At 31.4% G+C, this 14,913-nt stretch overlaps 1 protein-coding gene across 4 annotated transcripts in view; it reads right to left on the reverse strand.

Annotated features, from left to right (window-relative positions):
* LOC143085530 (putative protein FAM10A4) overlaps window positions 1-14,891 on the reverse strand; it is a 30,055-nt gene extending 15,164 nt beyond the window's left edge. The window contains exons 1-7 of one of the 4 annotated variants that reach the window (XM_076261917.1): window positions 14,826-14,891; window positions 10,548-10,687; window positions 7,440-7,521; window positions 5,628-5,682; window positions 4,576-4,713; window positions 1,655-1,739; window positions 332-442 (exon numbers count right to left, since the gene is read on the reverse strand). In XM_076261917.1, coding sequence (XP_076118032.1) covers window positions 332-442; window positions 1,655-1,739; window positions 4,576-4,713; window positions 5,628-5,682; window positions 7,440-7,521; window positions 10,548-10,657 — 581 coding nt within the window. In that variant the 5' untranslated portion in view covers window positions 10,658-10,687; window positions 14,826-14,891. Of the gene's footprint in view, window positions 1-331; window positions 443-1,654; window positions 1,740-4,575; window positions 4,714-5,627; window positions 5,683-7,439; window positions 7,522-10,547; window positions 10,688-14,689 lie in introns of all 4 variants that reach the window. The other 3 variants (XM_076261919.1, XM_076261918.1, XM_076261921.1) reach the window with 3 other exon arrangements.
* Between the last annotated feature and the right edge of the window lie 22 nt (window positions 14,892-14,913).

Raw genomic sequence — 14,913 nt, forward strand, 5'->3', positions numbered from 1 at the left:
GTCATTGCCATCTTTTCCTGAGGACAAAATGAAAAACTCACAATCTTGTATACAACCCACATTTTCTGGGATGGCTCTTCAACAGAGTTTGCTATTTAGCATTGTTGCTGTTAAGGCCAACAATACCATTCTGCCTATTTTAACAAGGAAATCTGAAGTTCAATAAAAATGGGGAATGTGTCAAAGAGAATAAAATTGAGAATGGAAATGGGGAATGTGTCAAAGAGACGTATTTTTTCCTCAATAGTTTGTTATTGTTTTAAATTTGTTTTGATGGCAATGTATTGTAAAACTCCCATTCCACTTGTATCCATGCCAAACCATCACTTACTTTTTTGCCATTCCTCTCCATTTGTATCCTTGAGCAGAATCTGGATTCAGTTCAATGGCTTTGTCACAATCATGTATAGCTTTATTTAATTTCTTCAATTTGATAAATGCACTGTAAAAAGAGACAACATCAAGAATAGATATTAAGTTCTTCTGATCAAGCATAAAACTTTGGTTACTATGTCAGGGCAGTACATTATATGACAATAAATAAATTTGGTGTATTTACTGTCTTCTGATTGGTTAAAATTATTAGTTTTATTTTCAATGTTGTCAATTATTATGGCGACACGCCCACTCCCCTGACGTTGTGTATTCATACGCCAACATGTGTGTACGTTGTTATTGTTAATATACATAATATAAAAAGTTCTTTGAGCTTTATTTTTGATAGAAATTTATTTATAATGAATGGCAATAATTTATTTTGAATTTATTGAACCATAAAATTAATTTTTGACTCTTCACATTTTACACAATGTGAAGAGTCAAAAATTAATTTTATGGTTTAATAAATTAAAAATAAATAATATCCATTCATTAAGTAATTATAATCAATACAGACAATTAGCTGTTTGGTATTTCAATAATTAACAAGCACAATAGGATAAATATATTAATTGATTTTATATGGTTTTGTAATTAAGTTTTTTAAAATGATTTTGCATATGATAACAGATTGAATTTTTTAACTTTCAAACGGGTTAACGCAATTTCAATAATTATTTAGACTAGTATTATGAAAATAATTGTAAATCTTTTGTTTTGTTTCACATAATTGTATGAATTACATATGTCACATAAATATGTCACTGTATGTTGTGGTCTGTGCTGTTGTCCATAGTTTTTCTGTGATCTCCATGTTGAAATGTACTAATATATTATTTATTTATGCGTTTCTCTGTGTTGAGTGTTCTTGCTTTTGTTTGTACTGTATTCCTGTCATGTAGTGTTGTTATTTTAGCCTATTGCCATATAAAATGGGAGGTTTTGCTAGCAATAAAACCAGGTTCAACCCACAATTTTTTTCTTAAAATGTCCTGTATCAAGTCAGGAATATGTCAGTTGTTATCAAATAGTCTGTAACTATGTATGTTGGTGTTAGTTTTTGTTGCACTTCAGTATTTCTGTTGTTTTCCTCTTATAGTTGATGTCTTTACCTAGGTTTTAGTTTGGAACCTAGATTTTTTTCTTTCAATTGATTTAAAACTTTTGAACAGCAGTATACTACTGTTGCCTTTATTTATTCAAAGCCCTGCTTTTATAAAAATTAACAAAGTTATGCATTTATAAACTACAACTGTTGACTTGAATGACAACATACCTTCCTCTCTTTGCATACAATAAAGCAGACATTGGGTTGACCTTGATCGCCTCTGTAAATATTTTCACAGCCTCTTCCAAGTTTCCTGTAATCAAGACAAAATAACAAAAAAATAGCAAGACATTATTGCAAGAAATAACGACATTGAGCAAATGTTGTATTATCTTATATATTTCGAAAATATTTTATTACACATTTGTACTTGAAATAATGAGATTTTAATGCAGTACACAATGAACAAGAATGTGTCCCAAGTACACGGATGCCCCATCTGCACTATCATTTTCTATGTTCAGTGGAGCATGAAAATGGGATAAATCTCTAATTTGGCATTAAAATTAGAAAGATCATATCATAGGGAACATGTGTACTAAGTTTCAAATTGATTGGACTTCAACTTCATCAAAAACTACCTCGACCAAAAACTTTAACCTGAAACTCGCACTTTCATTTTCTATGTTCAGTGGACCGTGAAATTGGGGTCAAAAGTTTAATTTTGCTTTAAAATTAGAAAGATCATATCATAAGGAACATGTGTACTAAGTTTCAAGTTGATTGGACTTCAGCTTCATCAAAAACTACCTTGACCAAAAACTTTAACCTGAGGCGGGACAGACGGACGAACGAACGAACAGACGGACGGACGCACAGACCAGAAAACATAATGCCCCTCTACTATCGTAGGTGGGGCATAAAAATCTAATCAGGCAGTATGATTACCAGTCTGAATAATCATATCGCTGTTTGATTCTTACAAATGACAAAACTGTTGAAAAGACACTAATCTCAACACCACTGAAGTATGGTCATACATTCTGTTGACTATATGACAAGATTGTGAAAATAACTTTTAGACATGGCTGACATAGCAGCACTCCTCTTCTAGCCAGCTGAATTTAACTTTCTCTTCACTGATATCAACATGACTGAAGTACAGGTTTAATTTTCCTATAACTTGACAATATGGTAAATCAAAGTGATGGAAATCACTCATGGAAAGATTAGAAGAGTAGTTTGAATTATTTCATATTAAGGTATGGTGGGGGAAAATGAACATTTATAAAGCACTATTGCTGAAAATTGCATTTACAGCAGGTCTTTAGAAGGAAACTTGCTTTTCCAGTATGAAGATAAAATGAGCTCAAATTAAATAATATGGGTCTCTTAATTTGCACAATTTTATTTAAACTGCAGTTTAAAACTTATCGAAATTATGTTGCCGTTTCTGAACATGTTTCAAAAAAACAAAAAAATGCAAAAATTCTTCTAGTAAATGTTACCAACTATCCTTGTAAGACATAAATCTGGACCAACAGCTTAAAACTTTAAAGTGTCAACAAACAAAATTGAAAAATGTTGTTATGGGGCATTTTATAAGTTGAAACAGAGGTTATAGGGCATTGAAGATTAAAAGTTTTAGAGTGCCTTTTGATCAATTTTTAAAGTATTTTTCAACACAGGGCATTGAAAATGTACTTTTTCAAGTAACCAATTAAAAAACTTATCTTATTGAAATGTGGATTCTTTCTTGATTGCAAACATATGTATTCACTTCTAATAAAAATTCAAATGACTAAAATAGACATAATGATTGATGGGAAATAAACTAATAAACAATGGTTTGTTATAATTAAAAGTTTTAAAATTTTTAAACTGTTTCAAGCCAATTCCTGATAAAAAAAAAAGTGTACTAATTTAATTGTTGATTAATTACAGATGATTATTGGAAATTTATCAAGTAAATTATAGGCCTTACTTGAATACCTTTTATTTAATCATATTTATATTCATATTTCATTTTTTTAAGATCTTGTTAATCCATTAATCATTTATCTTTCAGATATAATTTACAGAATCACTTTATGTAATGTAGATCAAAAGTAATTGGCAATAAATAAATCTATCATCCTTATAAATATCAAACATCTAATATACACATTTGTGTATTCAATTATGAGGTCAAATACTTGTGTATTAAGAATTATATTGAGTGGTCTGTATAATTATGTAAGACTGAGGTTGATAGGTAATGTGGTCAATTTGATTGGCAGTTTAGGAGGTGGGGCATTGTAATTAAAGGTTCACCTTGTCTCTGATTGTTTAGTGATAATGACAGTTGTCAATCATACTAGTTGAATCAATACCCAGTTACCTAATCAAAATGTTTTTTAAAAGCCTGCACATCAACACACCTTAATGACATACATTCTTGAATGAATTGCTCCAATAATATACCCAGTTTTTTTCAGTTTTTATGTGTATTATGTGCACATATATCAGAACCATAGGGAACTATATTTCAGTGTGAATACATTTAGTAATAGTAGCTAACCTGTCCTGTTGTTAGGGAGGCTGGTGCCTAAGTAAAGATTTAGAACAAGTTCTAATTTTTCCAAAAAACTAACCTTCAGACATGGCTGACAAAGTAGCACTCCTCTTCTAGTCAGCTGAATCTTACTTTCTCTACACTGATATCGACATGACTGAAGTACAGGCTTAATATCCCTATAACGTGACAATATAGTGAAACTAACCTTCAGACATAGCTGACATAGCAGCACTCCTTTTCTTGTCAGCTGAATCTTACTTTCTCTTCACTGATATCAACACCACTAAAGTACAGGCTAAATCTCCCTATAACGTGACAATATAGTAAAACTAACCTTCAGACATAGCTGACATAGCAGCACTCCTTTTCTTGTCAGCTGAATCTTACTTTCTCTTCACTGATATCAACACCACTAAAGTACAGGCTAAATCTCCCTATAACGTGACAATATAGTAAAACTAACCTTCAGACATAGCTGACATAGCAGCACTCCTTTTCTTGTCAGCTGAATCTTACTTTCTCTTCACTGATATCAACATGACTGAAGTACAGGCTAAATCTCCCTATAACGTGACAATATAGTGAAACTAACCTTCAGACATAGCTGACATAGCAGCACCTCTTTTCTCATCAGCTGAATCTAACATTTCTTCAGTGACTTCCAGACTGGCATCAGCATACTCAGGTAATTCCTCATCATCATCAGTAATCACGTCTGTCTCGTCCAATTCTAAAGGAGCAAATTTTAAATAGTGTATTTTCTAATATTTCTTTTTTAAATCACATAAAAACAGCAACATGCTGTCACCCAACATATTTTCACAGAATTAAACTGTTCATGCCAACTGGTGGCAATTTAATTTCACAATTTCACATTGCCTTGATGTATTCATATCAAGAAAGATCCAAGTTTAAACACATGCATGTTATTTTCCTACTTATAAAAGTTGTGCAAATAAATAGATCATGAAAACAAGTTGGTTACCAGTATACATTTTTTTCAGCTTGGTGGTGAATTATTATCCTTGATGTCATTTCAATCTAAGACACTTTTTTTACAGCTGTGTGTGTACTAACCATATGAATAAAACTGCCAACACTGCATTTGAGGAAAGTCATTTGTTATACATATTAATACTTTGTCACTAGATGATAAACAACAACTGTTTGATTTCTATGCCTAATCTTGATTTCAAATAATTTTCGCTACAACTTTCTCTCTGGTCAGTAAAAGGCAGATATCAAATCTCGCTGTTACCTTACTGTCCTGATAATAACATAGGTGTGTGTTGCTTTTCCATGCAGGATTTTTTTTTATGTGTAATATTTGAATATGAACTGATATATACTATTCTCGCTGAAAACCTTAAACATAAGAAGAGATTGGTCACAGGAACACAAAATCTTGTCCTCTACATTTTTATCTGGATAAGTAAGTGTTTAAGAAATAAGTGTTTAGTTTAGCCAAAATATGAAATTATTGCCTCACATTTGTGTCTTGAAAGGTGTTTTGGGAATTAGGAATATGCTTTTTTATTAACATAGAACAAAAAAAATCAGATTTGAGGAACATTTTACAAAAACTTTGAGTAACAATTTTTTTGTGAAAGAGTTACAGGTGTTTAATTGTAAACTATTATCTACCTAAATCACTTTCTTCACTTTCTGGTTCTGGTTCTGGCTCTGGTACAGGTTCAGGCTGTTAAGAAAATAGAGTAATAATAATTCTCATTCCAGTACATGTATCAAATTAATGTTTACAAACAGTATAATTAAATTACTACTATGTTATAATTTATTTGCAAATTGTTTGGTAAAATTCTACATTTTTTCTTTGAATAATAAGAGACGAATATGTATCAATGAGACAGCAGCCCATCTACAAAAATTACCAAACGACATCCTGAGGGCAACATACAGTCTTCAACAATATACACAAGCCTTTTATTCATAAGTCTAAATGCTGTAGTATGAAATGTCTTATTTTCACATTTTGATTCTGTACTCAAGCAGTATTTTATGTTGTACCAGTATGACCAGTAAGTGTTCTCTATGAAAACTAGTGAATAAGTTAAAGGTTATTTGGTTTTAAAGATATATTTAAAAATACCTTAACATATATTATTATCATTGGTAAACAAGTCATGTAAAGTCATATTATCTGTATCCTTAGCCTCCTCTTAATTAGGCCAAATTAAAAGATAGGATTCCCAACCTTACCGGTTTGTCTATCCTCAAGTTTTTATTGACATTTTTGTGATGAATCATGATACGATTGATGGTATTGCCATTCGTGCCTTTAAATTGAGGGGAAAAAAATCAGCAAAATAGAAGAAAACAAGAGGCTGTCACAACGACAGCAAACCGGATTTATTAATATTTATTTGTGTCCTGGCAATATCACAAGAACCATTACTGATGAATGGTGAAAGTGAAAATCGTCAATATCAAATTTGACCTCCATTTTGTCATCAGTATCAACATATTAAAATTTGAAAAGCTTAGATTGAATGGTTCATGAGTAAATGCAACAACGTGAATGGAAACGCCATTTTACAATCTTTCAAGAACCATAACGCCTGAACGGTAAATGTCAAAATCGTCATTATTGAACTTGACCTCTATTTTGTCATCAGTAACAACATATAAAAATTTCAAAAGCTTTGGTTGAATGGTTCATGAGAAAATGCACGGACACGACTGGAAACACCATTTTTCAATCTTTCAAGAACCATAACTCCAGAACGGTAAAAGTCAAAATCGTCATTATTGAACTTGACCTCCATTTTGTCATCAGTAACAACATATTAAAATTTGGGAAGCTTTGGTAGAACGGTTCATGCGTAAATGCACGGACACGACTGGAAACTCCATTTTTCAATCTTTCAAGAACCATAACTCCTGAACGGTAAAAGTCAAAATCGCCATTATTGAACTTGACCTTCATTTAGTTGTCAGTAACAACATATTAAAATCTTAAAAGCTTTGGTTGAACGGTTCATGAGTTAATGCACGGACAACATTTGATTGCCGCCCGTCCGACTGCCCGACTGCCCGCCGTACTTCCCCAAATCAATAACCGACATTTTTGTCACAAAAATCCGGTTAAAAATGTTATCTGCCTATGCCAATTTTCATAAGGAGGAAAGCCTGGACATACATTTTAGTCTGATCTTATCTCTTCACTGTTTTGTATAAAATTGCCTGCAGTTTTTCTGATAACATTTTGTGTTGAGAAATTGTTACCAGAACACACAGCAATGGCAAAATAAGAGTTTTCTTATGAAATGTGTGCTACTTATTTCCTTGTTAAGTTCTATATCAAAATTGTGTATACTACTTCAATATTCACAAAAAGACATGCGTGGAAAATAACAATATATCCTCCTAATAGAGAAATTCAAAGATCATTGAAAAATCCTCACTCAGCATCAATATGTTTACTATCTTAAATACCTCAGGTTCCTTTGCAGGTTCTGGTTTTGTCTCCCCTTTTGTGGGCTCTGGTTTACTTGGAGGGGGTAAATTTGCACCTAAACTGAAAACAAAAAGATAATCATGTCAGCTTTCAAGATCTCCTAAGTAATTTATTGATTCATAAATTATAATGTTATACTAGTACAAAAAATATTGACTTATTTGTAATGATTATGACTGATTTTACAAGAGAAATTTTATGATACATATCTATTGTTTTGTCATTTCTTTGACAAAACAAATTATACAACACATCTTATTATTTTTTAAACAAAACTAGGACATCAATTCACATCTTGTACCAAATCTTATTAAATAACTTATAAAAGCATAAATAGATAAAACCGTTTCAAAATTCTAATCAACTGCTTAAACTTGAAGAACCATATTGATATGCAAGTACATTTCAAAAATTTGCAGCTATTGAACATTTCTTTTCTTAGTTCGAGAGCAAATATCTTGTCAAAAGTTGGCAGTTATAATAGCGTAATAAGCACTCCCTTGTTTGAACACTTCAGATAAAACAATTCTGTTTCAATACAATATAAAAACACTCCTATTTGGCAGCATTATTCTCAGACAAGAGGAAAATCTATCTTGTGTTTAAACAAGTTTAACGATTTTTAATAGTTCAAAAGCGATTTGGCATATACCGTAAATAGGGAAATTTTGGTGTCAGGATATTTTGGCAGTTTTCACTCAAAATGCATGTGTTTTATTTTGGTGGGTGTAATTTTGGTGCTTCACCCAATTGATGTGTTTGATTTTGGAACAATAGAAGTGTGCGAGCTCATTCGTATTTGCCCTTATTTACCAGTTTATATATATTGACAAAATATCAATGACATACACAAACTAGAAACACGACAACAATTAACTAAAATAAATCAGGGAATCGGATACAAATGCAATTGCAAAATAATTCTGTATGTAGAGGGTTGAACGCTAAAAGAAAAGGATTTAAAAAAAAAAAATTTTTTTTTTAATCAAAATTCAAATGAAATAAATTTTAATCATTATCTCTATTGCAACTAAATGTTAAAGATTAACGATTAAGGATTTAAATTTTAGCCTTTGGCAGTACATGTTAATTAACAGAAGATAAACGATTTGAAGGTGTTTTTATATACTAATTACCAATAACGGTGTCTAATAAGCAATAGCTGGGCATTTTTATGACACTAGAACACACCCGTGATATCACGGGTCCGTGACTGAATTAAAGTATATAAATATGCGCAAGCCTTATTTTAGTATTAGTATTGTCATCTGATAAAGTCATGTCGATTATAAGATACACAGTTTTTCTCTGCTTTCAAGTCTTTCTGTTTGAACCCGTTGAACTGGAACTTATCAGTTATTGGTAATATTAATTATTTGGAAAACAAAAGGTCCTGGAATGGAGTATTTTTTAATCAACAGCATTGTCCTATATAAGTTATAAATAAAGTTGAATTCTTTGCTTTGCTGTTTTACGTCATCATGGTCATGCCCACTAACAAATTGAAAACTGTACCTATACGCCTTATTTTTAGTCCAGATTTTTAGTATTCGTATTGTTATCTTAGAAAGTCTTACTGATTAAAATACTACAATAGGTAACAATTGTACAATTTAAGATTTAAATTATTTAATTAGCAAAACAGTGAAATTTATATTTTACACCTCAGTAATCACACTGGTTCAAACTAGATTTTCATTAGTATAAACTCTTGCATTAAATTTACTCACTATATTATTTCGCTCTTTTTATTGGATATAAACTTTTCCTTTGTTGTTAATTGTTTATTTATACTATTGCAAAGTGTTTTCTTTACATTTTTGAATTTGATATTACGTTGAAATTACCCACCCTCCCTCCCTTGTTAAATTTTTTTTGATCCCGTTTATAAATTCATAGTGGCGGATGTTTGCCAAAAAATTTGGTTATATATCTATGTTTATGTATTTTCATTTGTGTATCTAATTATTTATGATATATTGTATTTTGTAATATATTGAAAAAATATTTATATCAGGCAATACAAATTATACCTATTGACTTCCTTTTATTTCACCCACTTGATAATTTAGTAGTGTCAAATTAACCCTGTGGTTATGACCCGTGTATATAGCATATTAGTCCTGAATACAACGTTTGGTGGTGCGCCTGTCAGATGCGGAACGTACAGATAAGGTAATAGGTAACAGGTGAATATACTATTGGTATCGGTAGCGGACTCGACCCGGAACTTCTGAATTATTGGCAATATTAATTATGTGGAAAACAAAAGGGCCTGGAGTGGTGTAATTTTTAATCTACACCTTTGTACTATATTAGTTATATATAAAGTTGAATTCTGTGATTCGTCGTTTTTATGTGATGACGGCTGACAAATTGGACCTCGTAATTTTAGTATTTTAGATATGTGAATATAAATTCATATTGTGTTTTCTTAACAATTTTAGAAAATTGACAATTAAATAAAAATTATAGTGTTATCAAATTATACCTAATATTTATTTGTAGAATTGGCTATGTATAGAATTATAGGAAATATATATGGAAGGCATGATATTTACATAAGATATTTCCCCCAACAATTTACATTACGATATCGTCGTACTGGTCCTCGATTTTGGCGTTTCAATATTTAGTGTTTGCTTTATTTTCGTGAGTTTAATTTTGGCACTTTCATTGGAGGCACCAAATAAACCAAAATAACCCAATTTACGGTAGCATCTCTCATTGTTAGGATCACGATTTTGGTGAGAGTCTTGACAAATTCCTGGAAACACACACCATGGCAGATACATATACATGTATGTAGGAAAGGTCTGACCAAAAAAATAAATCAACTTTTCATTAAAAGTTATTTCCCTTTTTCTTTTTTGACAGGGAGACAGATTAATATAAGGGAAACCTTGTTTCTGAATCTCTTGTATATCATGTACATGATTTTTGAAATAAAATATATTTAAAGTAAAAGTTGGCAGTAAATAACCAAAATGGTGTAGCTTTCTACAAGTCATATAATCCATTAGTCATTAGATTAAAATCAGAATTCTGCTAAGTCTCCAGCATGGCTGGTTAAAAAATAATTTTACCTAACTAGCCATTCCTTGAAAAAGCTCAACTCTGGCAAGTGTATAGTATCTGGGTCCCTCTTTAAATTTTTAACAAATTCTTTCAAAAGTTCTAGTTGCATCTGATCCATGATGCTGGATTAGTATTTTACTCACAAAATCTGAAAAAAAAGAACATAAATATTATAAGTATACCTAAAAAAAATCAGATGAACAAAAACACAATTGGACGTGTCCAGGTACTTGTACATCCCGTCAACAAAAAGACACTAGGAACAGACCTGAGAGTACTCACAGGTATCTGACAGCTAGTTCAAAGCCACTAACAACTAATAAAAAAAATCATGCTTCAAAGCAGGGCTTCCAAAATATATTTAAGCCAGCCGGACATTTTATATCTGATCCGGATTTTATTCCCTAAAGACTAAGTCACAAAAGGCAATCATGGAAATCACTTGCAATTGGCCATCTGATCGGCCATCCAAATGATTGACATTAGATTTAAACGATATTAAACTTTACTTTGATATTAATTTGATGTTCTGATGTAAACTATTAAATTGGCAGCACATCAGCATGCTCATATCTGCCGAAGACTCTTTATTTGTGCAAAATGACTTTGTAAAAAACTTTTACTTTCGTTTTTAAATCACATTTCTTAAACCGGATGTTGACTTGACAAAAGGACCAGAAACTGATACGTAAAATCCGAGTACATTATCAAAGCAAGATTGAGTGAAGAAACTCTTGTCGCGTTATTTCTTCAACAATATACTTGAAACGAACGTTTGATACAGGTATCAATGATAATTTTAGTGTTTTTTAAGAAATGTTGGATGCATAATTAAATTTCCCACCTGCGCACACATGTTCTAGTCTTCAACGTAGTTCAAACGATTTTTTATTTGAAACCTTTTAAACTTTTTCATCAAATCATGTTTATAAAGGTATTTCTTATAATTTTAATCCTTTGGACTGAATCAATTAGATACAAACCCCTGAAATGTAAAAAAATAACTTTGAATAGACCGATCAATTTGTACGATGTTCGGTAATGAAAATAGTTTACCTGTCACTTGAACAGGTAGATTTTAGCTGTCCAACAACTAATTAGCCTTGATTAAAATTAGAAAGTATTGAAGTAGGGGTTGTTTTGATAATAATTAATCACCATGTCACTTTTATGACCGGAAACGTGTGGCTGTAAAAAGCAAAAAGTTGGGTCAAGAAGATCGGGAATTATGTTAAAATGACAGACTTTTAAGAAAGCCTTGAAAACCAAAAAGTATATGACCGTATCATGCTTTGCCCAGCCGGACTTTTACCGGATATAATACAAATGTCCAGAATATATGACCGTTTTGGAAGCCTTGCTTCAAAGACTAAACTATCAATCCGTACACATCCAACATCCAATGGATTTAGTGTAAAGACGTCATAAACAGTCAAGAGAAAAACATGACCTTGTGCAATGTCAAGTTAGAGGTATCGACAGATTGTAGATCCATGAATGTGTATATGTATATAACATACTAGTAATATTTAGTTTGCTTTTAATTTACTGATAACAAAATCAGTTTTTATACCAATAAAAACAATATTCAATGATCTTATTACAGTGTTGAATTGGTAACCTTTTAGAATAAGTTTATTCAAACGAGCGATAAGTTTTCAAGGATCATTTCTAAATTTTCGGGCACGGCTAACAATATTTCTGTAAAAATGAGGATGTGCTATCCCTTCTGCAATAAGTTTTCTACAGGTACAACCAAACTTCAAAACCAAATCTATATATCTTCGGAAAAATTTAGTAAAGGTTTTAAGTAATTTATGGTAATGATATCCCTGGTTTAATAATTTACCAGTAATACATAGATTGCGTTCGTTAAAATAAAAAATGTCACAACATTTTTTACATGCTAAATATATTTTATTAAAATAAATCCACAGGTATTGACTCTGAGGCACAAAGATTTTTCTAAAGCTTGTTTAGGACTTTTTGTAGACAATAAATGCTAGAACATCATGGACAAACAAGTAATCAAAGAGCAGATTGTTCTGAAGGATACGATTGCCATTGTTTTCATTGACACATGTATACATGTAGCTGGATAATATTATTTTCAAAACTAATTCAACTGCACATGTAAAATGTAATTTACGAAATCTCAATAGTTACAAAATAGCCAATCCCGGATACAAGTGTATGAACAATGTACTTAGGCCTATTGTGTTTTATTTTTGTACTATCAATTCAAATTTTACTTTCCACAGCAGTCACTGAGACTCAGAGTGAGAGAAGGTATTTCACTTCGTATCTGATCACCTATTTTCTTACGTAAATTATAGGAGGAACCCCATTCCCAACTCTTTAAATATTTAATTCCCTTAGGGTCAGTGGTCATGACTCCTTTAAATTTCCATACACATTCCTCGGTTTAAATTGCGATCATTTTTAATATAATACCATGTTTATCGACAGAACAAGTTAATTTTTCTCTATGTGTTGTATAGCATTTTGATCAGAATTGACTGAAAGTTACTTCCAGAAGGGAGACAACTCGAAACGATAATATGGAAGACTTCATTTCGCCTGAAGGGGTGTTGTAGTAACACCTTTACGATGTGGACTACATTTATTTTAATTTAAATGATGCATATGATTTAAAATTATGCAACAACAATAACCCTCAATAGCAGACATACATAAAAAATATCCCATGAGTTTTAAATTAATCAATTGAGTGGGGAATCCAGAGCAACCATTCAATGCAATATCCCTTAAAGTCAAGAAAATATACGCATGCTCATAATTACCTAAACAAACCCTGGAGCAAGAATGTATTTTAAAGGTTAATTAAACGACCTATATGGTTCTCTATTTCTTTATGGAAGTACAATATCAAATATCAGTTTCATAATGTTTAGAATAAAATGGTTGACGCGAGGGCATGGCCCTGAGCCAATGGTATAAGTTTACAGATTGCTTGAAAGCAATCGTATCCCAAAAATCTTAATAGGTTTACAATTTTATAAGGAAAATCTCTGCAACAAATTCTCCATGTTTTTGGTAAAAAACTTGGCTTTATTTGCCTCTAAACATGCTCCCCATTTACAATTAATAAGATTAAATATTTAACAGCAATAACTATTCCCTGCTTACAAAATTGCACATCTCTTTCATTCTGTATTTTGACTGTTTCGATATTGTAGCAGTTTGAAAATTTTGTAATATTTTATTTTACAGACATACAGAAAACCACAGAAGGACTTCAACATTTTTTCTTTTGATTGATTTTTTTTCCAGCTTCAAATTTGCATGCTAAAATTTTCTTTTTTCCATGGTTGATTCAGTCACTAAACATTAGAAAATGAATTGTAATATTATCACCACAAGTGATGTTCTTTATAAGAAATAGTTGTATTTTGACTGAAATTGCTGTAATACATGTACGTTAAATAGGGTACTAGTATGAATTGATGTCTGATTCAGAATGATATGAAACTAGCTTTATATAAGGATAACTTTTAACATACATAAGCAACTGTCATGACGATATTCTCAAAATCTGCTATTTAGCATTATACACTATATAATTTTTGTAATAATAGAAGGAGTTAGATATCTGCTTCTCTGATGTTTTATGCCATTTTACATGTTATAAATATGTATTTCTATTTATTCTTGACCTTGTACTGATAACCATAAAGTGCTTAAAATAATAAAGAATAATAAATTGTGTGTTTTCAGATTATTTTTTAAGACAATGTCTAGTGTAGGTGGAATGCTTTGAATTCCCTTCAATAGAAGATACTTGGTCAGCCATAAGCAGTTGGGCTAAAGAAGTACTTCTGTATGTCATATAATGCACTGGCTTGTGACACAGAGGTCCTAGGTTCAGTACCGTTGGAGAGGAGACAAATTGTTTTGTATGTTGAATCATTCTCTCCGGTTACACTATGTCCACTATATGCAATTTAATGATTTATTGATTAATGTGTTGCTAAATTATATTTATTGATTAGAGTTTCCTATGATTGGGTGTGTATATTGCAAGTTATTGATCTGTTGATTAGAGCACTGTAACATACAAAGGCAAGTTTGAAAGTCGCCTATATATATAGATGTCTTTACAAGTAGCTGCTGAAATGAAAGTAGATACCACATGCTGTGTTTCTACTTCTACTTCAAAATTGATGCCATGCGTGCGGTTTTCTGTATTATAAGGATACTTATTACCACAAAGTTTTAATAAATGCAACACTGGAATTTTTTCTAATTAGCTTCAGTTACCCTACCACGCTGTGTGGAAATTTCTGGTCTAATGTCAACAACCTTCACCTTTCTTGGCCGCTGATATCAAAGAAAATAAATGACCGATTTTCT

Source organism: Mytilus galloprovincialis, chromosome 8 (genome assembly GCF_965363235.1).
Source record: "Mytilus galloprovincialis chromosome 8, xbMytGall1.hap1.1, whole genome shotgun sequence".
In the NCBI taxonomy this organism is placed as follows: Eukaryota; Metazoa; Mollusca; class Bivalvia; order Mytilida; family Mytilidae; genus Mytilus; species Mytilus galloprovincialis.